The sequence below is a fragment of the Protopterus annectens genome, chromosome 11.part0 (assembly GCF_019279795.1).
Source record: "Protopterus annectens isolate FY-2018-M chromosome 11.part0, PAN1.0, whole genome shotgun sequence".
In the NCBI taxonomy this organism is placed as follows: Eukaryota; Metazoa; Chordata; order Ceratodontiformes; family Protopteridae; genus Protopterus; species Protopterus annectens.
The window spans coordinates 1,082,946,278-1,082,973,941 of NC_056745.1; the positions used below are offsets into that span (position 1 = coordinate 1,082,946,278).

The following is a 27,664-nucleotide window of genomic DNA, read 5'->3' on the forward strand; positions in this document are numbered from 1 at the left end:
TGTAGAATGGACTGAACCATAACCATTCAGATTTTTTCACAAACTGATTCAAGTTTGCTTAGATCCAGAATTGGTCTCAGATCCCTGGTTTTCTTGGGCACTAAAAGGAATCTTGAGTAAGTTCCAAACCCATTCTAATCTGGTGGAACCTCCTGGATGACTCTCCAATCCAGCAGCTTTTAAATTTCTTGAGCTGCTGCTTCCCTCTCACTGGATGGAATGTTGGGAAGCCTTTTTTTTTGTTTGGGAGAATCTGGGAAAATAGTATGAAATAGCCTGATCTGAAGAAGCTACGATTCCATAGCGAAAGTGCTTATCAGTTTGTATATGCATTAAACTTGTATTTATTTTACCTGCTGCTACTTTATCTTTGGATACTTTGAATTGTGACTGCTGTGTTTCCACACTTGTGCTTTTTTTCTGCACTTAGTTTTGGATCCTGGCTAACAGTGTGGTTAGTCTGCTCGTGAAAATTATTTTGTGCTCTGACTGAAACTGTCAAGACAGAGCTTCCACTGGCAAGCATTCTAAAATGTATTTTTATGAAACACTGCCCCCCCATGATGTCATATTAGGCTAACAGTGCTAGAAGCAACAATAGGCTTCTTTCAGAGACTTGATCGATGAGATAAATGATAGCAATACTGATGATGATGAGGCTCCATACAGTAGTGAAATCTTACACTAAAATGATAATCTGGCCAGTAATATTCTGTCTTATCCTATGTTATGTTTTCTTGGCCACATACACTGTACTACACTCTCCTCAACTTTACATTGTTATGAAAGTTCATTTTACCACTGTCCTGCAATTATAAAATACTGTGGATCTAAACTTCGTTAGTGTGAACACTTATTATGACTGACATCTGAATTATCTGTAGTGAGAGTAGGGAACACGTGGAGGAGACCCTGGAGAGGTGGAGATATGCTCTAGAGAGAAGAGGAATGAAGGTCAGCAGGACTAAGACAGAATTTATGTGTGTGAATGAGAGGGAGGATGGAAGAATGATAAGGATGCAAGGAGTAGAGGTGGCGAAGGTGGATGAGTTTAAGTACTTGGGATCAACAGTTCAGAGTAATGGTGAGTGTGGAAGAGAGGTGAAGAAGAGAGTACAGGCAGGATGGAGTGGGTGGAGAAGAGTGTCAGGAGTGATTTGTGACAGACGAGTACCAGTAAGAGTGAAAGGGAAGGTCTACAAGAGGGTAGTGAGACCAGCTATGTTATATGGGTTGGAGACAGTGGCACTGACAAAAAGGCAGGAGTCAGAGCTTGACATGGCAGAGTTGAAGATGCTACGATTTGCACTGGGTGTGATGCAGATGGACAGGATTAGAATTAAGTATATTAGAGGGTCAGCCCAGGTTGGAAGTTTTGGAGACAAAGCCAGAGAGGCAAGATTACATTGGTTTGGACATGTGCTGAGGAGGGATGCAGAGTATATTGAGAAAAAGATGCTAAGGATGAAGCTGCCAGGTAACAGGAAAAGAGGGAGGCCTAAGATAAGGTTTATGGATGTGGTGAGAGAGGACATGCAGGTGGTTGGTGTGACAGAGCAAGATGCAGAGGACAGGAAGAAATGGAAACAGTTGTTCTGCTGTGGTGACCCCTTAACGGGAGCAGCCAAAAGAAGAAGAAGAAGATTGTATTGCCTGTATTACGATAATAATACATTTGTGTTTTTGTTTTCTTACTATTGTCAGTCATTGTTTTTTCTTATTAACATATGCTCAAACAATTTGTCGCACTAAGTATATATGTTACTCTTTCTCTCTCTCTGTATCTTGTGGAGCTTTTCTCCCAGGGCCTTTACTGTAAAGGGATTTTCTATCCAGATGAACTCTTCCAGCTAACATAAGCAAAAGATACATAAATAGATAAATAAATTAAATAAATAAATAAATTGCACAAAATAAATACATTGGGGAAATCAAGAAAAGTATGGGTTCTGCTAAAATATAATGAATTTCTTTTGCTGGTGATTACTGCATGAAATACATATATTTTCTAAATTAGTGACTGCATTACTTTCATTTTGTAGTCATACTTACTGTTATATGTTCACAGTGCTGTACTGTTGTTTTTGCTAATGTTTTGAGTGGGCATATGTGTATGGAATAAAGGGGAGGAAGTTAGTGAATGGTATGGATTTGTTTGAAAACCAGCATTGAATATGAAATTAGTACTGTAATTATACTCTCAGAAGCTAAGTCACTCTTTGTCTCACACACACACACACACACACACACACACACACACACACACACACACACACACACACACACGCACGCACGCACACAAGCACACACACACACACACACACACACACACACACACACACACACACTTGCTCATGGACAATGGACTGAACTTTGGTGCATTGTTTCTTTTCTTCTGTATGTAATGTGAATTTTTTTTTGTATTTCTGAAGAAAATGTGGTACAAACTGTAGGACAGGTATATAGTGCAGCTTATTAGGGAACAAAGTCTTATTCATGACATTATTGGAAGGGTGATAGAGAGAGGATGGAATGATGGGAGCCCTGGGAGTAGATCACAGAGACTGACTGTTATGTGCACATGGGAGCCATGTTTGAAGTATGGCAATAGTACTGTGTTAAAGTTGTGCAAGTGAGTGAGTGTGCGTGTGCGTGTGTGTGTCTGTGTGAAAACCCACAGCACAACTAATATCACATCTTGGCTTAGACTTCTGAAAACAATATCAAAATGAGTAACTATTTCCACAGAAACAAAACACACCTTTTCTGCCATTTAATAAAAATATGAACTGCAACTAGCATGAGACTGCCACCAGAACAATGCACAAATACAACTTATTTCAACACTGCACAAACATGAAAAGTAAAAGTATGAACCTGTGTTCTCTGTCTCATATCGCCTACTTAGAGGAGATCTCTGCTTGACTTACAAAGCCATGTCTGAGCCAGCTCCATTATAAATGCTACATTTAAAGAAATCCCAATCCCTCCACACCACACACTCCAGAGACCTCAACCTCATCACCACAATCAACAGAAAGTGCTGGAGGGACAGGTTCATAACCCAGAGATTGCCCATGCTATGGAATATAATTCTCATACATGTCAAACAGAGCACCTCACTTGTCCTCTTCAAGAGAAATCTTGATGAATGGATGGGAAATAGAAAATTCACCCTGGGGATCACTCTAGTGACTCTACTTCACAGAGGCACTGGGAACTAAGGTCTGGTGGCATGATGCCCGGGTACTCCTATAGGCTAGGCTTGTAAAGGCTCCAAGGCCATTAGCCTAGTACACACCTATAAACCTATGAACACTATGTCAAATAGTAAAACATGCAATGCAGTATTCATTAGATTGCATAATTTGAGTGTGAATCCATTTGCATTGTTTTTTTATCCTGTCACAGTTGAAGTCAAGAAAAAGTAAAGACAAATCTCTGAAAGAAGCCTAACATGATTCAATATTTCTAGCTCTACTCTAGCACTGTTAACTTAACATGACGTCATGCTGGGGGCTGGAGTTTCAGAAAAATCAATTTCAGAATGCAAGTGGAAGCTCTGTCATAACAGTTACAGTTAGGAAATAAATAATTCCACCAAAGAAAACATACATTACAGTTGCCATTACAGTAAATGATACTGACATTGCAACACATACAAAACAAAAGTGGAACACTCAAAAAAAACTACAACAGATCACTTTAATAACTACAGGTGGTTACAGTGATAATAAATTATAGATCTGATGCTTTAAATCAGAACTTGAAAAAAAACATAATTACACCTGCAAATATCTTTCATTACCTTAGAATTATTTGAAATATTTCTCACAAAGAAAGATAAAACAAGGCACTGCATATCTTATTTCTCAGTAATTGTGTGTCTGGATGGTCTTGTAGATGAGTAATATCGAAAGAGATAGTTTAAAGCCTGCAAAGACTTGGGAACTGACAATACAGTATACAAAATTCAAACAGAGTTGGGGACCCAGATGAATTTAATCACCACGGCTACTGACATAAACTTCAATGAATAAAATCACACAAACATGGATAAGCGCTTTTGCACTGTTAGTGCTTCACCAGATCCACATAAAAATAAGAAATGACAACATTTTTAAATAGTTTAAATAGCTAGGAACCAATAAATGAAGAAATGTAATTAACTCAATGATGTAATGCCCTCTTCTTGAGGGCTGGTTTTAAAGGTATGACAGCATTAATTCCTGGAGGTTTGTCTGTTTGTAAAGCAGCAATCAATTTCATCTCTGCAACTTCTGTACTGTTCACCAAATCACCTCCTCTTACATCATCAAATATTAGCTATATCACTGTAAAAATAAAGGAGAACTCAAGCCAGCATGTAAAACTCTACTGCCAATCATTGACACACACACACACTGTAAAAATAAAGGAATGACCCTTATTTTAAAAAACGTGCTTAGCTAAAGCATTTGCCATATTCATTTTCTTTATGTCACCAAGATGCTGCAAAACATGTTCTTTTAACATCCTATTTGGCAGCATCTTGGTGACAAAGAAAATGAATATGGCAATATGAAGCAGTCCAATTGTTTTTTAATTTATCAAATTAGAAATTAAACTTGGAAAAATCCACATAATCAACATTTCTTGATGCTTATGTTATGTTACACTAAACCCTCTAGCCCTACTTGAGGGTAAAACAGTCACAAATCTTAATTTTTTAGGGATTTAATTCCCACAAAACAGCAATGATTACCATATGACTAATCTGAAGATATATTGATAAAAATCTTCCTTATGGAACTTTAAATGTAAATAATGGAAGTTAATGACAGAAAAGCAAATTACGCACATAAAGGAACATTTTAGTACTTCATTTAAAATCAGCAGATAGGGCAGGAAACTAAACACCACCTACCCTACTTCAGCAGCATGATTCTTCAGAACTAACTCGATCTCTTGATGCTGGCGATGACAGAAAGCCAAGAAGCTGCCCTCCGGTGCACTGATTCTTTTTTCCATATGGATCTCTCCAGAGGAATTGGCAGACTTGCCATTAAGAAACTTAAGACTTGGCGTTATTCTAAGCAATGTGTCCCTAAAGAAAAAAACATTTAAAGGCAAATTTTAAAACAAATGTCTTTTTGCAGCATAATTTGTAAATGGGTATCCAATACTGTATAATAACTGACCAGCAATTCAAAATCAAAGTCAGTGGTGTTTCTGCCCCACCCTATGATACAGAGGCATAATGTCCTGACTATGACCCAGGCAAACCATGTTTATTGGCGTGAGTGCTGCAGGAGACACATGGGTAGGAGGGGAGCAAGTGGCCAATGATGGCTCACCCATCCTGGAGGGAGAGAGGAAGTCCAGCTCACTGTTTGGCTGCCATCTGCAGAAGTTTATGTCTGCAGCCTTATGGCCTGCAGTACTTCTGCATTGTATATCAGTGTGCTTCATTAGTGAGGGTTGACATGTGTGGCTTCACACACGCTGTCTTTGTGAACACTGATCTCAGAAGTTGCAGGCATTTACAGAGACAGAATTAGGTAAAGAGACGGTTAAATACAGTCAGCAGACTGGCCTACAGCCTAACACCTAGCTCTTGTCTCCAAGGAGAATGAAAGGACAGAAAATGCATTTACTCAGGACAAGGACTGAATAGTTATAGAGCTCTCTCTCCACTAAGGGAATGAAGGAGGAGTAGATGGGTCCCAGTTGGTGCGGGAATGGGGTCACTAGATGAACTTTGTGGTTAAAAAAAGCCAGTGGTGTTCTGTAATTCTGAGTGTTCAGAGCTCCCTGGCACAAAATCTTTAAAGTAAAAGGATTCCTTACATTTATGGAGTTTTCCCCCAAGGCTACCAATGAAAAAGGGCCTGGCTCAAATGGGCACCCCAGTCAAAAAAAAAAAGTTAAGCTAGTTTAATGGAATGTAGTTATCAAATTATATATTTTATCTAAAAGACACTGCTTAAATTATTAGACCTCTTTGGAAATGTGATGTAAATATTTTTGTGTTAGCTTAGAAGTGGTTTTCAAAAGATTAAGTGAATATATAGTCTACTGCTATAAAAACATTAATATTAAATGCAATACACATATTAAATGCAAAGAATCTGAGAAATCAGAGTTACAGTTAAACATTACTTTGACAAAATAACTGTTCAACAAAGACTGATAACTAAAGACAGAACTGTTGAGTGGGAGAGTAACACTTGAGCTGAAAGAAGCATCAGATGTCAGAGCGCAGTTACTTCATAGTTCTCAAATAGAGAATGCAGTAAAATAACAGAAACTTTCCTACCATTAACTAGCTTATGTATAAGTGAAAACATCCTTAATGGATTATAGATTGGGTTTGTATACTCCACCAGTTATAATTTGCTACTTTTTTCTCAGATATTCTGTGCTTAGGGGGCATCAGGGCTAGTGCTGGCTCAAACTATGTCAAGTGCCAATTATATAAGCACTACTCGTTTCCTAAAGCCATCAGTTTGCTCAGAATGAATGAGCAGGCACACTTCTTTCTTAACAGGAAAAATAATGATGTTTTTGACAACTACATTGGTAACAAATAAATGCTTGATTGTTCACTAAACACCAATAGCAGGGCTGATTGGAAATGTGGTATCTGGAACTCAACAAGAAGGGCCCCCTAGACCAAGTGAATGCAAAAGGTTATCTGATTTATTTAACATTAGGGTTGCTCTTTGGTCAAAGACTGGGCTGAATTCCAAGCAAGACCATATATATTACACTCAACATCAGGGACCTTCCTTGAAAACTTAGTGAATGGGCTGAATCCCAGGAAGTACATTTTCCAGGGTGGAAACAGCTGCAGAAAGGGCCAGAGACCAACTTTCTGAAGGCTGAGTCCAGAAATACAGATAAAGAAAGCTGTACATCTGGAGCTGAAGTTGAAACAATAATGCCTGGTGAAGACGTGAGTGGAGAACCAACTGGCTATGCCTTTCTTGGCTACTACTGGTCAACAAGGATTAGTTTACATCTTTCTGCTGTGAATTTTGTATTGAAACATGGAATCAGTTGGAAGGGAGAAAAGATACACAAAAGTATCTCTTGCTGTATGATGGGCAACTTGTCCAACATAAATGCTACCCAACCTTGTGGTAATGAGACAAAACTCAGAATTCAGCACAGGAGAAAGTTCTTTACTCATACATGATCATGAGGGATCAAGCGATGCAAACTGCATCTCCCAGAACAAAAGTAAAGCATCTACATCTGTAATAAAAATCACATTGTGCAAGAAGGTACAGTTGTGTAAGTACTATAACAGTAGATATTTGAATAAATCACTGCTGCAGTCGTCTTAAGCTATATGGGAAGTTCTGCTAAGGATCAGACCTAGCCAGCTGGCTTCCAAAGCATTAGGGCACCTTCCACACACACTAGCCACTTTCCTTCATGAGGGAAGCAGGATAAACTCAGTGGCTAGGGCGCCAAAACTTCAGAACAATGGGTAACACTGTTTTCTGAGCTAAGAACTTCAAATTAGCCTCAGCAGCAGGTTCCAATGAAACAGTGTAATTTTTCCAAACACAAAATTAAGATCCCTAGAGAGAGACACCAGTGTTCTAGTTAGGTGGATATGTAAACCCCCCTTTTCAACAGCTGTTTCACTTCAGATTGGAAAGAAAAGGGGAACTCTCAGAGAGGATAAGCAGATATGGCTGAAAAGTGAATCTTAACAGATAAGAAAAAAAGGCCAAAGGATAATAACTCACACAAACACTATAGAACCAGATGTGTCTGGTCCTTAAAAGGGATATGGTTCTAGGGATGACACCAACTAGAAAATCTCTTCCACTTACCCATCTATGATTTTCTAGTGGCAGGTTTCTTTTCCTCCTTTAATACCTGCTGCACTTCCTAAAACAAAGGTGCCTAAAAGTTCTCAAGATTCAATCATCCAGAAAATCAACTGAAGAAATTGAAGGTACAGGTACATCACACAAACCCTGGTTTATGTGATTAAGTCAATTCTGTGAGAAAGCTTGCAATAATTGCACTTGGCTTTATTCAAAAGAAGGTATAAAGTATATTTCTGCAAGTAAACTTAACAAAACAGTCGATGTTCAAATATTCATTGTTGAAGTAGCCTTAGCTACATGAGTAACATCCTGCATAGGGTATAACAGCCAAACAGCTTCCAAAGCTTCAGGGCACCATCCACCTACCCAGGCCATAAAAAGCTCAAGCAAATCTGTAGAAAATCATTGGTCTGGGCATCACACACTTCATCACAACTGAATGAGGGAGATTAGAGCCCTTAAAGAGTGCAATGTTATGGAAATACAATTCAATGTCCATGCCCTGGCAACAAAAAAACATACAAAAAAAATAGAGAGGATGGAGGGAGGGAGGGAGTGGCTACTGCAGCAGTAATCATTCAAACATCTACAGTTTTGTAGGTTTACTTACACAACTTTACTACAGTCATCATTTTATCACTGCTGCAGCAGCCTTAGTTACATGAGGAAGAAGTATGAGTCCAGGACACCCTGGAGAATGGTTCTAGCCAAGCCAGCTCTAGATCTGGAAAGGAGTCTAGTTTGTGCTTCTTTGTAAAAGTAAGCACAAGACCAAGTTGTTGCCTCCAGAATATTTCTAGAGTTCATTTCTTTCCAAAAAAAAAGCCATTTATGAATCCACTGCCCTAGTAGAATGTGTCTTGACCCTGCCTGGAGTTTACTTGTTATGGTGAGAATAACAAAAACAGATATCATGAGACAACCTTATAGAGACGATATGCTTTGATGCAAGTTGTCCTTTTTTTCTTACCTTCAGAAGAAATGAATAACTGATAGAATTCCTGAAGGTTTTAGTTCTGTCAAGATAGTAGCCGAGTTGTCTGTGGACATCAACTATTTGAAGAATCCTTTCTCCCTCATTTTTAGTCTCTGGAAAGAAGATGGGGAAGATAGATAGCTTGGCTCAAAGTAAACCCAGATACCATTTTAGTATAAAAGAGTGATAAGTTCTCAAAAAAAAACACCTTTGTGGAAAATTAGATAAGGTGTATCCACCATGACAGCCTACAACCCTGACACCCTTTCTTGCCGACGTCAGAGCAATCAGGAAAAAAATGCTTTCCTTGTTAAGAATCTAAAATCAGTCTGATGAGCTGGTTCAAATGGAGCAAGAGTTAATTTTCCCAAAACAAAACAAAACAAAATTAAGATTCCAAAGAGGATCTACCTGTTTTCTAGGTGGAAAGGTATGCAGAATCCCTTTCATAAACATCTTGACATGAGAATGCATTGAAAGAGGGGGATCCATGACAGAGATGCTGAAATGGCAGACAATGAACCCTGATGGAGGAGTATGAAAGGCCAAATGATAATACACTAAGATTGTAGAACCAGAGAAATACTAGCTTTAAAATGTTCTTAGTTCTTATTTTGCCACCAGCAATATATGACTTCATAGTAGCAGGCTTCTTTGCCCATTTAATACCTGCTGCATGTTCTCAAAAATATGAGCCTATAAGGTATTTTAGATTTCTATCATCCTGGTAATAATATGAAGTTCTTTCAAGTTGAAATGTATCGAACAACTGCTCTCTTATGTGAATAGGCCAGTTACTGAGGAAGCTTGTGGTAATTGCTCTTGGCCACTTCCAAAAGGGAGGAGCCAGAAGAAAGTCACAGAAATGATGTTTGGAGAGTTCTTCTGAAGCTTTAGAATGACCTTAGATAATAATGGAAAGGATGAAAAGGCATACAGCAACATTCCTGTCCAAGGAAATGAGAATGCATCTATTTTTCAAGCCTACTGACAAGGGGTCCTGAAGCAGAATTTTTCAAGTTTTATTTTTTCTGCGAATAGAGGCAAAAAGATCCACCTGAAGTGTACCTCATAACTGGATAAGATACTGGAAGACCCCCAATTTGATTTCCATTCAAGAGGATCTGTGTTAGACCTGCTCAGCTTATCTGTTACAATGTTTTGCTCGGACAGAATGCAAGATGCCTTTAAAGTGAGATGATGCTGAACTGCTGCATCCCACACGCTACCAAGACTAACCTAAAGAGAGGGTAAAATCTGCCAGCCCCCAATTTGTTTATGTACAACATTGCTGTCATGTTGTCTGTAATCAACTGTAGCAGCCCTTGGGACTACGGATGACTGAGAGAATTGAGAGCATTTATAACTGCCAACATCTGTTTTTATGTGTTTTGAACTATCTTTTTTGTTCCAACGACATTGCAGTTTTACTCCCATTTGTTGTTACAGACTGTGTTGGAGATGGAAGTGAGAATGAGAGACTGGATCCAGATAAAATGCTCTCTCTACCAAAGCATTTCCCTTTTTACAATTTCCAAAAGGGAATTTGAAATGTCAGGGAGTGTTGATGTTGCAACTATACTGATTTAGGTACCACTGAATTTTTCTCACATGGAGTCTGGCTAGAGGAATCATAAGAATCGTAGATGCCATGAATCCTAATATCCTGAGAAATTCCCTTGCTGAACTGCTGGACTGAGTGTAAAAACTTACAAGTTTTTCCTGCTGAAGAAAAGCCCTTTTAACTAAGGTATCAAGAACACACCCTAGGAAAACAATCCTACGGGAAGGAGTCAAACAAGCCTTTGGAATATTCTCCTGTAAACAAAGTCTGCGAAGGAGATGTTTCACCCAAGTCAGAGATGCCTGACTCTTTGGAAAAGACTCTGCAAAGACACGCAAGTTATCTAAATAAAGAAAAATGTAAGTATCTCATAGTAGTGTTACTAGAAAATTGAGAGGTGGAATGAGACATAGAGAATGTAGACAGAACATTTTGAATTTTTGGATTTTAATATGAAGACTTAAAAAAGAAAGGTCTGGGACAGGACTCCACGTTTACTTTCTTTCTTTGATGCCAGAAAGATTCTTGAATGGAACCTTTTCCCTACTTGATCTAAGGGAACAGGCTTTATAGCCCACTGAGATAGCATTTGATCTAGGATGACAGAAAACAGGGACATTTGATTGGACAGATACAGATGAATCCCTTGAAAATGAGAATGGGATTCACGTTGCCAGCTATAGGTATTCTAAATGATTTTTCAGAACCTAGGTCTTTGATTTTATCTGTTGCCACAGAGGGAAATGAAGATCTAGACCTTGGATAAGTTTTACTGGGTATTGTTTTGTTTTTCTTTTTGGGGGGTTGACCTGATGGGGCATATAGTTAGTTTTTTTTTTTTTTTTTGTCCATAGTTTTGGAAGGATCCTCCCTTCTTTCCTGACCCATCACTGCCACTGATTTCTTAAACTTTGCCCATACCTTGCTGGGATTGTTTATTCTGTTTCATAGAAAAGGAACCTGATCTGCAATGAAAGTTTCTACCATATTTTGGCAAGGAGGGTTGAAAATTTGGGTAACCACTTGAATTAATTTTCTCATTTCATCAAATCTTTTAAGGACTTCAGCAGGGGAAGGCCTTTCCCTAGGAATCAAGCTACTCAAAGTGGCTTCATAAAGGAACACTGTCTACTCCATACTCCAATACAAACAAAGAGTGATTCTCCCTTGCCCGAAGAGATCAGTTGAACAGCCACAGAGGACATGCCTGCCTCTTGGTCCTTACTGTCTTCCCAAGGAGCAACATCAGCGGGACTGAGACAAACTGATAAGAGGTTCAAAGAATCAGATACGGTCACAGCAGAGTGAATTAACAGCAGCTATGGCAAAGAGGAAGCAGGGGTCAAGACCAAAGCCGCTCATAAACTTTTCTGTTCTTGTGGCTTGAGAAGGGAATACCCAAGGAGCCAGGACCTAGGTCTATGATTCTATTCAAAAAGTATCTAACAAGTGGGTACAGTTTCCTTGGTAAGCTGGTCTTACCTCCTGACTAAAAATTAAATTTTTGGGGTAAAATGTTTCATTGACAACCACCAAAAATGCTATCCTCTCACCAGAAGTTCTGACAAAAAGGTTAACATTTCCTTACAAAAATTAATAAAATGGAAGACTGTTCTCAATGGGGTACTTATCTTCCCAGCCTTGAAGAAGCACTGGCCAAATGTTGATCGCTTGAAGCCACAGGGAAGAGGGCAATGAGGAAAGAAAATTTTAAAGGTTTGACATCCTAATTATATCGCTCTCCTCAAGCTGTTTGGTGGTTATGCTGTGTGTGTGGCAGGTGCCCTAAAGATTTGGAAGCTGTCAATTTCCAGTCCTTGGCAGGATATTACACATATAGGTTATGCTACTACAGCAGTGATCTAATGATGAACATTACATTATCTGTTTTATCAGCAGAAAACTCAATCTACATAAAGAGAATTTTGTTACCATGGAAAAGGAATGCTTGGGATCAACTGGGTTCAGAATTCTTGCTATATTATTTGTTGGGTCACTGTTTTACTTTATTTATGGACTATGCCATTTTTCAGAAATAAAGATAAAAACTCCAAGATAAAAAGGTAGACCCTAGCCTGGCAATCTTTCCATTTTAGGGTTCCACAGAGACCTGGCAACTACCACATTAATGCAGACTGCCTTTCCCTTATTCACAGCCTGTCCAGAACAGTAGCTGAATCACCTGTGTCTGCACTGTGGGGGACATGGAACACAGGTGTACTCAGCTGGGTGAAGGGTATTTGTTATTTTTGCTATAACTTTCTACAGTTACCTTGATAAGATCACCTAGAAAAAATAAGCTGGAAAGCATTAATTGGTTCAGGCAGAGAAAGGGTAGACCTGCAAGGTATCTTGCAAAAATTCCCACAGTAAAACCAAAATGGCAGATAGCTACTTCTATCCAGTAAAAGCATTCAAGAGCATTCTTGAAGAACAAAGAAGAAGAAGAAGACAGGAATCAGACACAGGTAACAAACTGCAACCTAAGAGATTTTGTGGAGAAGTCCTAAAGAAGAAAAAGCAGTAAGAGAGAGAGAGAGTGACAGACAGGCAGACAACAGATCGTCCCCAGATGTAACTGTACTTTATCCACAGGACCTACAACCAGTGAGAGAATGAGAGAGAGAATAAGATAATGAGAGAGAGAATAAGATAATGAGAGAGAGAGAGAGAGAGAGACAAGTGAGCTGTATTAAAAGTGGCTCCTTATTTTAACTATGTGGATACGTTAAGAAAGATCCAGTAACTCTAAAACAAAGAAGCCTGAATATCCAAAGCCTTCCGGTCTGCCACAGAAGAGGGGTTTAACTTCAGTAAATACACTGTTCTAATTTTGTTTGTTAAAGGTAGGGGAGAGACAGCTAGAGACTGTAGTTAAACTTTGAATTAAACTTCATTAATAAGTTTCTTTTTGAATACCTGCCAAGGACAGCTCATTTATATTGCTAGCATTTATTTATTTTATTTATTGTCATTTGTTAACCGGGTTAGTCCAACCGGGCTTTTGGCCCATTTTCAGTGGAGACCCGAGGAGAAAAGCTCCAGAAAATTGCATAATAGTACATTGATTGCATGCAGAAGTATAGTACTAACATTGTTGAAGGATTTACAAAGCTGTTAATAATAACAAAGTTGAGTACAAACAATAACAAAGTTGAGTATAGAAGAGAACAATTACAAAGCTGTTAATACATAAAATACATGCATGAAGTTCTATCATAAAAAAAAAAATTTTTTCCTTCATTTGTTGTTCATTTCCATTAACTGTCCATGTGTTTTTTTTTTTTTTTTTTTTTGCCAAAACACTTGTTTCCTCTCTGTACTTTGAAAAAGGTAGTGAATGCACTTGTTTGGAGCATAAAACCTAATACTACCGGGTTATTCTATCTATCTATCTATCTATCTATCTATCTATCTATCTATCTATCTTTCTACCTACCTACCTATATATCCAACTATCTATATACATTCTTATACACTACCTTTACTGACATTCACTAAACTGAATTCTGCAAGTCAAAACTCACACCTACTGACCAAAAATATGGCCAAAATTACATTGATTGCAAAAGGAAAACAAACAGTCTTCTTTTGTGATTGATGAATTAAAAAAATACCCTAACAGTATTACCGAACCAACTTTGTCTGAAGACTGATACTGTTAGAGAAAGTTTTTCTTTTTCATTGGTTAATATGTTGGGCTGGTCTGGGTTGGGTTAGGGGCAGGGTTTGCCGCCACACTCCACCTCACTTATGAGTGTTAAATGTAACCATGCACATTACCTTATGAAAAAAAAAAAACTTTCCCTAACAGTACCAGTACACAAGATACTTGTACACACAACCAAAACACTACACCCATACACAAAACTAAAACATCACCTTACCTTGTCCTTTTCCTAATCCTAATACTCATCCACACGCATTCCTACCCAATGCCAAAACGTTTGGTATATCCAAACATTTTGGCATCAATACACACAGCCACTTACCATAACCAAATGCACATCCACTACACATAACCAGTCAACATTCCTCCATACAGTAAATCCAGTACTTGACCAACAGTACTTTTGATTAAAAGACACAGAAATGTAATCCATACGTGTGTGTGTGTGTGTGTGTGTGTGTGTGTGTGTGTGTGTGTGTGTGTGTGTGTGTGTGTGTATAGATAGATAGATATGTATATACATACACTCATATGCACACATACATATTGTAACATTTTAAGCAGCATACACAGCACTTTTCTTATACATGGGTGGGTTTTATTAAACACAATGCAAAGCATGCTAACTTTGTCAGGAATGAAACGAAAAGGTAGCAACATGTGTAATAAAATTAGCCAATTGACTTTGCAACACAGGAAACTGTTCAGTCCATTAATCACAGTAGGAATGATGGTCAGTTCAAGTGCTTAATGTAAGTTCTAAAGCTTAAGAGTCTTTAAGCAAACTTTCAGTCTCTCAGGAAATAAAAAAGTATTTTCCAAGCCCAAAAGTGCCTCTCAGAAATACACAAGCCAAACAATAAAATGTCTCTCATCACCAGAGCTTTCAATGGTGAATTAAGTAATCTTTACCAGTGACTTTTCAGTTGGCGTTTCTAGACTCTGTTACCACCATAGGTCATGGACATCACACACTGGACCCCCATCTTGTAGCCAATTGTGCCAGCCTTGGTTTCTCTCTCTCCTTTCACTGAATTTACTCCAGAGTCCTTTGAACTCTCACCAAACTGATTTCTGTCATGCTAGTTTTATCCTGACTTTAAAAATGTGCAGGTAGGCAACTACTTCTCATTATCTGGGTATCAGGCATTTCATTTTAAAGGGACCAGCCCCTATTTCTTACTTTATATGCATTTCCCATAAAGTGCTCCTACTTTCCCTGTTATAAGTTACTACACTTAAACCCGTTATGATCTCTGGCTTCTTAAATGCCCCTGTCACTGCCTGTTTTTTTTTTTTTTTTCTGTTAGGCATTTCATAGTGATCACTGAAGACTCACCCTAAAATATACAGCATTTTAGGTGTCAAACTCTGTGAAAACTATTACTTTCTGAACAAGCAAAACATTACACGAACTACTTTTCTATGTATGTGCTCCTGGAATATTCTTTCAGTCTTAAGCTACATTCCTTCTGTCCTTAAAAGCAACTGTTTTAAAGTTGATTCAGTAGATTTAAAACTTTGATGTGTCTGGCAGTTTTTCAGCACAACAATAGCATTACTCACTTGGGGAGTGGTCTAAAGGAAAAAGGATGTGAAAGAAAAAAAAAAAGAATTCTGTTACAGTATTTTAACAGCACATAGAACAATTTCCTTGTTAGTTCCTCATTATATATATATATATATATATATATATATTTAGAATAAGTGTATGACTGTGGTCTCATGTTTCTTTGCTGATCAATACAGTAAATCATACCTCTCAAATCATACCTCTCAACTGAACAGATTTTTGCAGACGGCCCAGATTTTTTGCCTCATATTTTTGTTCTGTTACACATACATTTTGTAGTTTTCTGACAAATCACTGAGGACTGCAGTCACTAAATACTGACATACATTTGAGTGTCAGACTTCATATCCTTTGGAAAATGCATGCTAACACAAATCCTGTTATTCTATCAACCTTCTCAGTTTTAAGAGCTTTATTTAAAATCTGTCCCTATTTTGAGCCTTTGTCCCTAGATTATTTTAGGTTTTGTCCAGATTTCTTGTGCTAAGAAGCTGAGAGCTATGCAGTAAATGAAGCTAAAAAAATATGTTATTGACATTGGTAGAATAATTTGTCTACCATTATCAGACAAACTAGAGTTGTTATAACAGTGTTACACAAAAGCCATCTTGCTGGTATACTGCTAGGACTCATGCACTAATGGGCCAGGAGTCTGTGACAGTATAAAATGCTATGTACCAAAGAATGTGCATAAATGCCACAAACAGTTGATTAATGCTAAAAATATATCATGTAGCTATGAATCCCAAGAGTCATTTTGCAGCTGTGGTTCTCCTAACACAGGGCTACAACTATATTTCATTTAGTAAAAACTTCCTGGTGAATACTCTTGTTGTCACACAGGAAACTATATTAATCATCACAGCAGTGAAACATAGCCCTCTGTGTGTGTCCAGCCTGATCCCAGCATTTAATTTTAAGTAATCTTTTAGTATTTTAACTTAAACAGAGTTATCACTGCTACGAGGTGAAAGCAAAAAAACAACTGGAAAAATATAGGATCTAATTAATTTGTTGGTATCTAGAGGGTTACATAAAGTTCACCTAAATGCTTTTCCTAAATCAAAAAGCCAACTGAGTAGGCAACAAATCCCTTTTTATAGCTGAAAATACTAAGTCTGACATTCAAGTGATATGTACAGTCTAACAACCACCAAAGATTGAATGCATATTACTCAACTATTCATCAAAAAGAATGACCATAAAGATACCAACAATGTGCCTTTTACTGCAAACCAGTACACGTATTAACTACTAGTTCCTAAGTTAATATATAATATAGTCTACAAAAACATTTACTAAGCGTCAATAGCTGCATTTCTATCTCTTATCTCACAATATTTTCAAATGTTACCTTCCTTCTTGTCCTTTTTTTCTTGCTTGAATTCCATAGTCATTGTTATGCTTACGTGTACATGCCTTTATTTTTTTATCCTTGTAAATGCTGAATAAAAACATTAAAAGTGATGTGACAAAGGACTTGAAAGAAATATGGGATATATATGCTCTGAAGACTTCCACTGTTTTTTTTTTAATCCACAGATGCATTTTGAGCTATTCTTGTACTCCCATGCAAGACAACAACCCTCAAAGATCATGGTGTGCATACAGTATTTTACCTTTAAAGAATAGTCACGAGTCAGTATTTCCTTAACATGGGGTAGCAATGCTGTTATGCAGATAGAATTACACTTTTAATAAAACACAGATTTTTCTAAAGTTTTTATGGGACATGATAGATTTTATATTTAAACCATACTAAAAAGATGAAAAATACTAAATTTCATATGCATATCTAGACTCTCAGTATGTGCATACTATCACTTCGCTCATGATGTAATGAACTAAAGTCAGAAGATTAGGCACAATGGCAGAGTATGGACTCCAAACAATGCTAAAGCTGTTACCCAGCTTCTGGTTCAAATGAGTTTTGGTACTCACTATACAAAGTAGAGTGATGATTTATTAGAAGTAGTAATTAGTTACAATAAGTGAAGAAAGAAAAAGACAACTATTATCTTGCGGCTTTGCCATCCATCAATCAGATTTACAGTACAGTTCTCAAGACCACCATATGTAAAATCATGGTGTGGGGTTTAAAAGAGTTCTTTGATTGTAATCTTTGAGGCAATACTTGCTACAAGACAAAATGCAGAGATCCTTCTAATAGATGTAGAAACCAGGAAAAGAACCCTCCAAGAAGCAAATTTAATATCAACTGTAGCAACAGCCTGGAAAGAACAGAGTCAGCTTCTTGAGCATAAAATGCAAGCAAACCCCCAGGTAAAGTGGAATTCTGTAGAGGGGAAGAAAGATAAGCATATAATATTCATAGTAGTTAACCTGTGCATCCAGCATCTTGCCTACCAGATAATGAAAGCACTAAACAGCCAACAAGTAGACTTTGACTGTCCAGCGTAATGATCCTAACTCAAAATGTTAAAATACGTACTTGACACAGTCTTGAACAAACATACTAAAACATTATTTTTGCCTTGGCTCAGATGCACAGATTCAAACAGAGACCACTAAACATGATCACTGTAGAACCTGAATGTTTGAATGGGAGGTATATACATCATTTTTTACTCATAAATGAATCTAGATTATGCTTAAATATAAAACAAAAGGACATGAATTTTAGAAGTCTGTTCCACACTTGGATAGGGGTGTACGATATGTGTGTGTGTGTGTGTGTGTCTGTGTGTGTGTGTGTGTGTGTGTGTGTGTGTGTGTGTGTGTGTGTGTGTGTGTGTGTGTGTGTGTTTAGATGTATGTGCATGCGCGCGCGTGTGTGTATGTGTGTGGATATGAGTGACTGACAAGATGGTTCCTTCCTGACGAGTTGGAAATGGGAAAAAGGTGTCTATTATCACTGATACGTCCTTGTAAAGGTCATAGTATGAAACACAACAATTAAGAATGCATTTGCAAAGAGTTTACTGAGAAAGCAAAGAACACATCCACCTGTATCAAACAGAAAAGACAGAACGGACAGCAAGAATGCATAGCCTAGCTTCATAGATTCATACACTGAGTAACCAAATTTACAACTTAAGAGTAATTCCTAAACGAAACTAGGCCTTATCGACCTTAAAAAGTATCTCCAATGTATAAAACATTTCTTAAATTCAGAAAGTAATAGACAACTGCGTATCAAGGGAAATTTATCTGGTTTACAACTGACAGAATTTAAGCCATGTATAGACAGATGCTATTTTTGACAGTCCCTAAATCTGTAAAGGATAATACAGTCTTTCAAACAAGTGCTTCCTAGATTATAAAATGAATGATGTTTCCTCTTAAAAAATAGCATATTTACTGGTCCAACTGTGAGATGTCGAGTCAAGTATGGACAAAGTTAAAACATGATGAACCCAACCTACTGATTTTAGTCAAAATGAAAAATAATAATTATCAGCACATACATACGTACATAAAGACATGTTTTTTGCAGGTAGCAAGTGTCCCTAACCTCCCCAACACACACACACACACACACACACACACACACACACACACACACACACACACACACACACACACACACACACACACACACACACACACACACACACACACACACACACACCCCTTACATCATGGCTATAAACAAAGAAGAAAATAAAAACTTGAAAACCCTATAAAACACTGCCAGAGCTGTAACAGAAACAAAACTGGCAATGATTTTCTGCATGAAACAGCAAATGATGAGCTGCAACCTCACCTACTTTGCACTTGACCACTTGCAGGGAAACCATATTTTCAGATTTAATCATATTTTAAAAAGTGCCAGTATGGTACAAATTCAGACTTGAAGTCACAGCAAGTTTTCTCTTAGGAGATGCTTCTCCACAATAAATCTTACAAATGTGTGAAAATTTAGACAGCCCAGAGCATTCAGCAGATTAATGATAGCAAAAAGGTTAAACAACAAGAGCCAAATGTGATTACAGAAGAGTACCTTTGATAAGTGTGGACTTCAATGAAGCATATAATCCTGAGCATTCAAAAAATCTGATATCCAAATAAATTAAAATTATTAACATTAAGGAAAATACATTTGCGTAAGCCCTACTTAGCTGTAACATTAGACATTCGAATGACTCACTGTCTCAGTGACATTTGGGGTTTTCTGCCAGGGTAACCCAGTACTAACCAGCTTCAAAAGCTCAGACTCCCATCCCTCTCTGTTCCTCTGAGTATATGCTGAGAGGGAAGTCTTCAGCTGCCTGTCACAGGAAGTGAATGCTTAGGCTTTTTCACTTCCACAAAGAAAGAGAGGAAAGCAACTAAAGCCAGATCATCCAAGCAAGAGTAAATTCTCAGTTCAATCACAATACAACATAAAATCAAATCTAACAACAACTGAATCATAGAGGTTGCAACCTGCCCTCCACTATGTACAATCTGGGGAATGACAGGTGGGTGCTGCCACTGAGGCAGTGAAAAATGTGAACATCTACCGCTACAGCTAAGCAGGACTTAAGCAACTGTACTGTGTTTATCATTTCCACTGCCTCAGTGGCATTTTGGATAGATTCCCAAAGCTTACCCTACCATGGAGGTGGAAGTGTAAAGATCCAGAAGCCCCTGGAGAATAGCCCTAGCAAACTCTGCTGTGGACCTTTAAAAGCAATCCAGTCTGTAGTGCTTTGTGAGGGTATGAACAGAGGGCCAGGTTGCTGCCTCTACAATGCTTCTACAGTCCATCCCTTTCCAATATGTCATCAAAGAGGAAAAGGCCCTAGTAGTATGAATAGCAGAAAACAACAGGAGATGACAACTATCATGCAACCGTTTGCTTATAGACAGGCTGATCTTTCTTAACCTCCATTTAGGAGAAAAGCTGCTGTTCAACATTCCTAAACAGTTTTGTTCTGCCTGTGCAAATCCAAGGTATGTAGAATCTTTTCTCCTTTTTTTTGCATCAGAATAGAACACTGGGAGATTGATGGCTTGATTCAAGGTAAATTGAGAAACAGTTTTAGGTATGAACGCTGGATTAGTGTGTAATATAATCCTGTCCTTTTGAAAACTGCCATAACAGCTTGCAGCTCAGAGATTTGCCATGCAGATGTCAGAGCAATGAATAAAATAGTCTTTGAAGTAATGAACTGTAAATCAACATGAGAGGGAGGGTCAAAATGAGGTAAGTTAAATTTTTCAAAAACAAAGCTGAGATCCCAGAAAAGAGGAATTTGTTTTCAAGGGGGTCTCATGTGAAACACTCCTTTCATGAACTGTTTAAACACAAAAAAAGTTTATACAGGGGGATACATGGCCAGACAAGCTGCGTTGGCTGCAAGATACACTTTGATAAAAGCATATGACAAACCAGCACCAGAGGATTTGAAACCATTTTGGGTCCTCTGTTAATGGCTAGGCACCACCTGGAAAACCACTTCCACTTGTAAACGTAAGATTTTCCAGTTGGAATTTTTCTTGCCTTCTTAAATACCTGCTGCACATCCTCATGGAACAAGTGCCAAAAAGGTATCAAAACAGAATCATACAGGCTGTTAGTCACAATTGCTCTAAGCTGGGGTGTAGAATTCACCCCCTGATGCTGTTGAATAGATCTTGTCTGTGAGGAATCTTGTGGTAACTGCCCATGGCCAACTCCATTAAAATAGAGGACCAACTTTGCCTGGGCCAATACGGTGTCTACCACAATGATCATTGGTAATTCCTTTTGAATCTTTGAAAGTGCCTTGGGAAGGTATTTCTGGAAGGGGAAAGGGAAGAAGTGCATACAAGAACATTCCTAACTAGAGAATATTCCAAGCATGAATGCAAGGATGTTTTTTTTCAGCTGTCTTCTATTTTGAAAGGAGGTGAACAGATCTACTTGAAGTGTTCTCTACATCTCGGTCAAGTCCTGGAAGATCTCTAAAAAGAGTTTCCACTTGTGAGGGTCTATCCAGGATCTGCTTAGCTTGTCTGCATCAGAGTTTTGCTCTGATGGAATGCATGAGGCTTGAAGAATCAGAGAATGCTCTTGAGCCAGCCCCCAAGCCATCACTGCAAACCAGCAAGGAGGGTATGACCTTGTACCCCCTTGCTTGATCAGGTAACCATGTCACAGAAGAGTTGTCTGTGACCACTAAAAGAGCACTCTGAGTCCATAAGTGGTGAAGAACTTCTAAGGCATGAATCACTACAAGCATCTCTTACATTTATGTGCTTTGGTGTGTCTTTGCACTTGAACTCCCATGGACAACGTTCTTCAGACAAAATATGAAGAGTCCATCTGGAAAGATAGATTTGGGTCAGAAGATAAAAAGGGATTCCTGGATTCAGAGACAGTTCATCCCTCCACCACTGCAGTTCCTGCAAAATCAAAGGGATGAAAATGCTGAGCCCAACAACTCTTCAAGTACCATTTAATTTTTCACGTGTGTAGTCCTGCCAGTGGTATCATGAGGATCACTGTTGCAATGAGACCTAGAATTTTGAGGAAATGTCTAGCTGAGGTCACATCTAGAAGACAAAATCCAAAAAATGTCTTGATAAGTCAGAATTGTGTCTGCTGGTATGAAAAGTCATCCCTTTAACTGTCTCTGCAAGCTTCTGAATATGGATTCTGCACAAATCAGCAAACAATCTAAATAAGGAAAAAAATGAATGCCCATGTTTCTGCAATAGGCAACCATTAGGAAAAGACACTTTGCAAACACTTGAGGTGTAGTACCAAAGGATAATGCAGAAAACTGATAATGTAAGTCAGACACAACAAATCTCAAAAATTCCTCTAAAACTTGGAGCAATAGGAATGTGATGAATATGTCCTGGAGATCTAAAATCTGACATCTGAATATGATAGCACTCATACACACTACAGTTCTGACAGAAATATTGAAAATTTCCTCAGAAGCAGTAAAAACAAACATCTGGCAAAGACAGAAGCCAGATAAACACTGCTACAAACAGAAATTACCACAGAAATTACTGTAAACGCTAAAAGAAATAAAATAGTAAAATAAATATATTTTAAATAAACACAAAAACAGAAAGAGAATAATAACTGTAATAATAAATGAGAGGAAGGGGTTCCCAAACGGGGATTACATGAGCGTAAGCCAGAGAAATCAGCACTGTGAAGAGTCAGAACACTTTCTTCTTTGGATGGCAAGAAAAAACTGACTTCCTTCTCAGTCAGTCACGTGTCACAAAAAGATAGAGTGGGGAAGGTGAGTATGACCTTTTGAAACTGGCCAATACTGTGCTAACTTGGCAGATAGCCCAAGTGCCACTAAGGCAGTGGGAATGCTGGACATCTGTTTTGTTCCTTTGTTTACCATCTACTTCTGTTATGTTTTATAGCTTTACGTCCCACTGGGATCTTCTTGAAATTGGCTTGGCTTGATCAGACAAGTTAACATTATTTTCATTAGCATTATGGTGTTAAGTGGAGGCTGTGACTTCTTTTCTTATCAACACAAGTATGATTTCTCCCTTTTATCTAGTTCATCCTCTGAAAAAAAGTTTATTCCACTGGGTTACTGGTAGTTTGCTGCTTCTCTAAGTTTATTACTTTCGTCATACGTTTGAGTTATACTTCAATTTCTGACTGGTGCTCCGATTTGTTATAGCAAAGAGAAGTGTAAGACTCTGTTCACGCTCCCCTTTCTGTTTTTCATAAGTAAGAGGTTGTGCTATATCTTTCCCAGTTTCTGCAATTACATACGTGGTATATTCCTAACTATCAGTCCTTCCTTGTCAGTTTCCACACTGACTTGTTTTACTGTTATTACAGCTGCAACCTTATGGCAAGACTAAGTATCTGATTTATAAAGGACTTCTGCCCAGAACCCAATTTTAATTCCTTTTGGGAGTGTTCTTGCCTTCTTGGGGCTTGTTTTTTATTTCTGGTAATAATATCTGGTTGAACTCTCCCCCTCATACATTTACCATATCTCTTTGAATTGGGGAAAGTCTTGGTTGGCCCATGATGTGTTAAGGCACTGGACCTTCTTGCTGCAAAACTTTGCCTAAAAGAAGTTGTACTTCTAACTGTGCCTTGGAATACTCCATTTTGTCCACATGTACACGTATTATTTCATGTTTATAGAGAGAAGAGGAATGAAGGTCAGCAGGACTAAGACAGAATATATGTGTGTGAATGAGAGGGAGGATAGAGGAATTGTGAGGATGCAGGGAGTAGAGGTGGTGAAGGTGGATGAGTTTAAATACTTGGGATCAATAGTTCAGAGTAATGGTGAGTGTGGAAGAGAGGTGAAGAAGAGAGTACAGGCAGGATGGAGTGGGTGGAGAAGAGTGTCAGGAGTGATTTGTGACAGACGAGTACCCGTAAGAGTGAAAGGGAAGGTCTACAAGAGGGTAGTGAGACCAGCTATGTTATATGGGTTGGAGACAGTGGCATTGACAAAAACGCAGGAGTTAGAGCTGGATGTGGCAGAGTTAAAGATGTTAAGATTTGCACTGGGTGTGACAAGGGTGGACAGGATCAGGATTAAGTATATTAGAGGGTCAGCCCAGGTTGGAAGGTTTGGAGATAAAGCCAGAGAGGCAAGATTATGTTGATTTGGACATGTGTTGAGGAGGGATGCTGAGTATATTGGGAAAAAGATGCTAAGGATGAAGCTACCAGGTAACAGGAAAAGAGGAAGGCCTAAGATAAGGTTTATGGATGTGGTGAGAGAGGACATGTAGGTGGTTGGTGTGATACAGCAAGATGCAGAGGGCAGGAAGAAATGGAAACAGATGATCCGTTGTGGCGACCCCTAATGGGAAAAGCCGAAAGAAGATGATGATCTCTAATTGGTTTTGTGCTTACACATATTTACTGTTATCCCAATAGTATAATCATGCTCCCTCACTCTAACAAGCCTTATAATTATTTTCCTTCTGCTACAATGGTGCATTTAACTAGTAACAACACAATGACACAAAAAAAAAACAGATTCTACATTTCTAGTTAAAATTAATAATTAACACATTCCATACATTCATTTTCATATACAATTTAACAGTCTTTTGTGGAGTTAATATCAAGTCTATAGCTAAAGAAAGTATAGTTTTGTAAGTCCTTGTGACGCCTGTGCACTGGCCCAGCAATAAAGGAGCCTCAATCCTCACCAAACACCAGTGAGGTGCGTCCATATAGGGAAAAGTACAATTTCCCTTAAGAGCACACAGAGATCACAGTCAGTCTAGGGCTGGTTTCTCCTTTTCTCTCCAGGTCCCCAATAACACTCCCCACTGGCATAGCTATACGGTCCAGATCACAGCCTAGTGGGCAAGCTAAAACCTCCAGCACCCTTTCTGTCCAACCAGTGCTTCGTGTCCCTGCCCAAGTAGCTGACACACACACACACTCTGAGATAAGAGTTTATACAACCACACAGACACTCCTGGGGAAGGCTGGCACAGGTTCTCCAGCTGTGCTCCTTTTACCCAGACTATACAGTAGAAATCACTGCCACCACCCAGCTAATATTTATCAGCTACTCAAAGGCCCTTAAAGGTTACTGTGCAATATTATTATCCAAATGATAAGTGCAACCTAACAGTCAAGACTTATTTGGAGTGACTTGGTACAGTATCACTATATACATGCAATGTACTCTTAGAGCTTAAATTATCTCTACACAAAACAGCCACAGTTGAAAGGTTTAAAAATATTTAATAATAAAAACACAAGACAATACTTCTTACTACACAGTGCTAGTCAACAGTTCAGAGATCACAGACAAATACTCAAAATAATACTGTAGAAAAGTTCTGACATCAACACAGAAAAACACTTGTCTAATCTTCCTAATTCCTACATATTTTTAAGAGAAAACACAGTTCTAAAATCCTGCTTACATACAGAAACAGGGAGTGCTTGTGATGTTGGGTGTTCTCAAGACAAATGCTCTAATGCTCAGATTTTCTCTGTCCTTAAATTGATAACACAGTACCACTGATTATTTTCAGATTACATCATTTCTTTCTGGTTCCCAGGCTAACAGACTCTCAGAGGTTAATAACCCCTTTGATCTTGCAGCTGGTCAGGAAACAGAGCAATAAAAGAAATTATACATGCAAATTCTAGCGATTAACTCTGGCCTCAAAACAATAGGCAGAATTCCTTCATCCAGACATTTCGGCTCCAAATTTTGACATCAAAGACAGTCATAAAGTGCATGACTTAGCTTTCTTACAGCAGAGTGCACTGTTGTTACATTTTTTGCAGTTCATACCCAATGCAGTCTTTTCACATTTAAGAGAACAAGCCTGTGGCTTGCATTAATATTTACAAATGACAGAATTATCTACAAATTTCTATCTGGCTAGGCTAGCAGCCTTCACCTATCTTCACAGTCCTGTTTACCCATAACAGTAGATGTTTCACTTTCTTCACAGCTGCAGTTGCCTATGGGTAGTGTCTTTCCAAGGACACAGCACCCAGCCAGTTTGCCAAAGTTTTAACTCCCCTTCCTTTCATTCACTCTAGCTGCTGACGGGCTGCAACTTTTTGGAGGGAAGTATATCAGCAATAAGAATGAAATAAAGCTTCAGGAGTTTTCTGCCCTGAGAAAGAAGGAATATTCATCTTCAGCCAATAATCAATAATCACCTCAAAAAGACAATTTCATGAGAGGGTGTGAGACAAGATGCTTGTAAGTTCAAGTGAAATCCCAGATTTGACAGGAGGTTGAACCCCTTTGTTAAGGACTCTCAACATCTGGGAGAAGACTCTGCAGAAATAATGAAGTCATCTGAATACACACTGTGAACACTCAAGGTGCAGTAGTATACCCAAATGATAATGCAGAGTACTGAAAATGTGATTCAGACACAGCAAGTCTTAGAAATTCCAGAAAAAATATGAGCAATGATAAGCATCTTTGAGATCCAGTGTTACCATAATACAATGGTCTGGAAGGAGTGAAAGCACTGATTATAGGGTCAACATCTTGAATTTTGGAACTTTCACATAAAGGTTGAGAAAAAACAGATCTACGACAAGCTCTTTCTTTGGTATCAAGAACATCCTGCAATAAAAAACTTTGCCCATGTGATTTGTAGGTAATGGTTCTGTGACCCCTGCTTCTAAGATATGTTGCTCCACTGGTGAAAACAGGTCTGCCTGGCTTGGTGGATGTGATATGGAATTCCCCTGAAAGGAGGAAAAGAGTCCACCCACTGCCAAGTGAAGCCTTCTTGAATCACCTTCAACACTCATCTTTCTGAAACCATCTGAACCCCAGGGTAAGGGACTGAGGGTCATTTGGTGTTACAGTGGTAGGGAAAATAGAGCAGGAGGTGCTAGTAAGGTGATTAGATTCAAAGCATAGTCATTCATTCGCTGGTTCTTTTGGCTTGGAAAAGTTATCTTCCTGCCATTTTCTTTTAGGGGCCTGTTTGTTATTTGACTGGGATTTCTGTTTGTCTTCCTTCTAAAGGATTGAAAAGCAGACTTGTTAGTGTAAAACATGGGTATGTGAAAAATCTTAAGACTCCATGCACCAATTTATCTTTGTTGTCGGGATCTGTGTAGCTGCATCCCCAAATACCAGAAACGGGCTAAGTGGAAAATTAAGATTTTTTGACTTCAGATCATCAGAAAAATTCTGATTACACAATCAAACAAATCCTCTTAACACCACAGAAAGAAGCCGAAGCTCATGACACAGTGTTAGCAAAATTATACATATTCTCAAAGCATGTTTAGAAATATGTCAAGTTAGAAACAACCTGATTCAAATATAACATGCCTTCTGGAGACAATGCAGCAGATTCTTCCAAACAAAATGCACATTTCAACACAGACTTCCATATATAGCTCTGATAATTCAAGATCCTAAAGGCTAAAATAATAGAAGGAAACCGCCTTTTACCTTGTTAGTCTAATCACTTGCCATCCTTATCAGAGGGTCATAGGAAGCCAAAGATTTCATGTTATCTTGCTGCTAGAGTTATTATAAGTTCATAGATATATACTAGGCTAACAATCACCAGAGCCTTTATAAACATAGCCATGCAACCCAACCCAGTTTCACTCCCTTGTAACATGTCTGTCTTAATTGGGGGGATAGAA

General features: G+C 38.4%; 1 protein-coding gene across 3 annotated transcripts in view; it reads right to left on the reverse strand.

Annotated features, from left to right (window-relative positions):
- The window catches only part of LRRIQ1 (leucine rich repeats and IQ motif containing 1), a 3,765,329-nt gene that overhangs the window by 2,264,951 nt on the left and 1,472,714 nt on the right, over positions 1 to 27,664 (reverse strand). For all 3 annotated transcript variants that reach the window (XM_044088432.1, XM_044088431.1, XM_044088433.1), the window contains one exon: positions 4,907 to 5,086. In XM_044088432.1, coding sequence (XP_043944367.1) covers positions 4,907 to 5,086 — 180 coding nt within the window. The remainder of the gene's footprint in view (positions 1 to 4,906; positions 5,087 to 27,664) is intronic.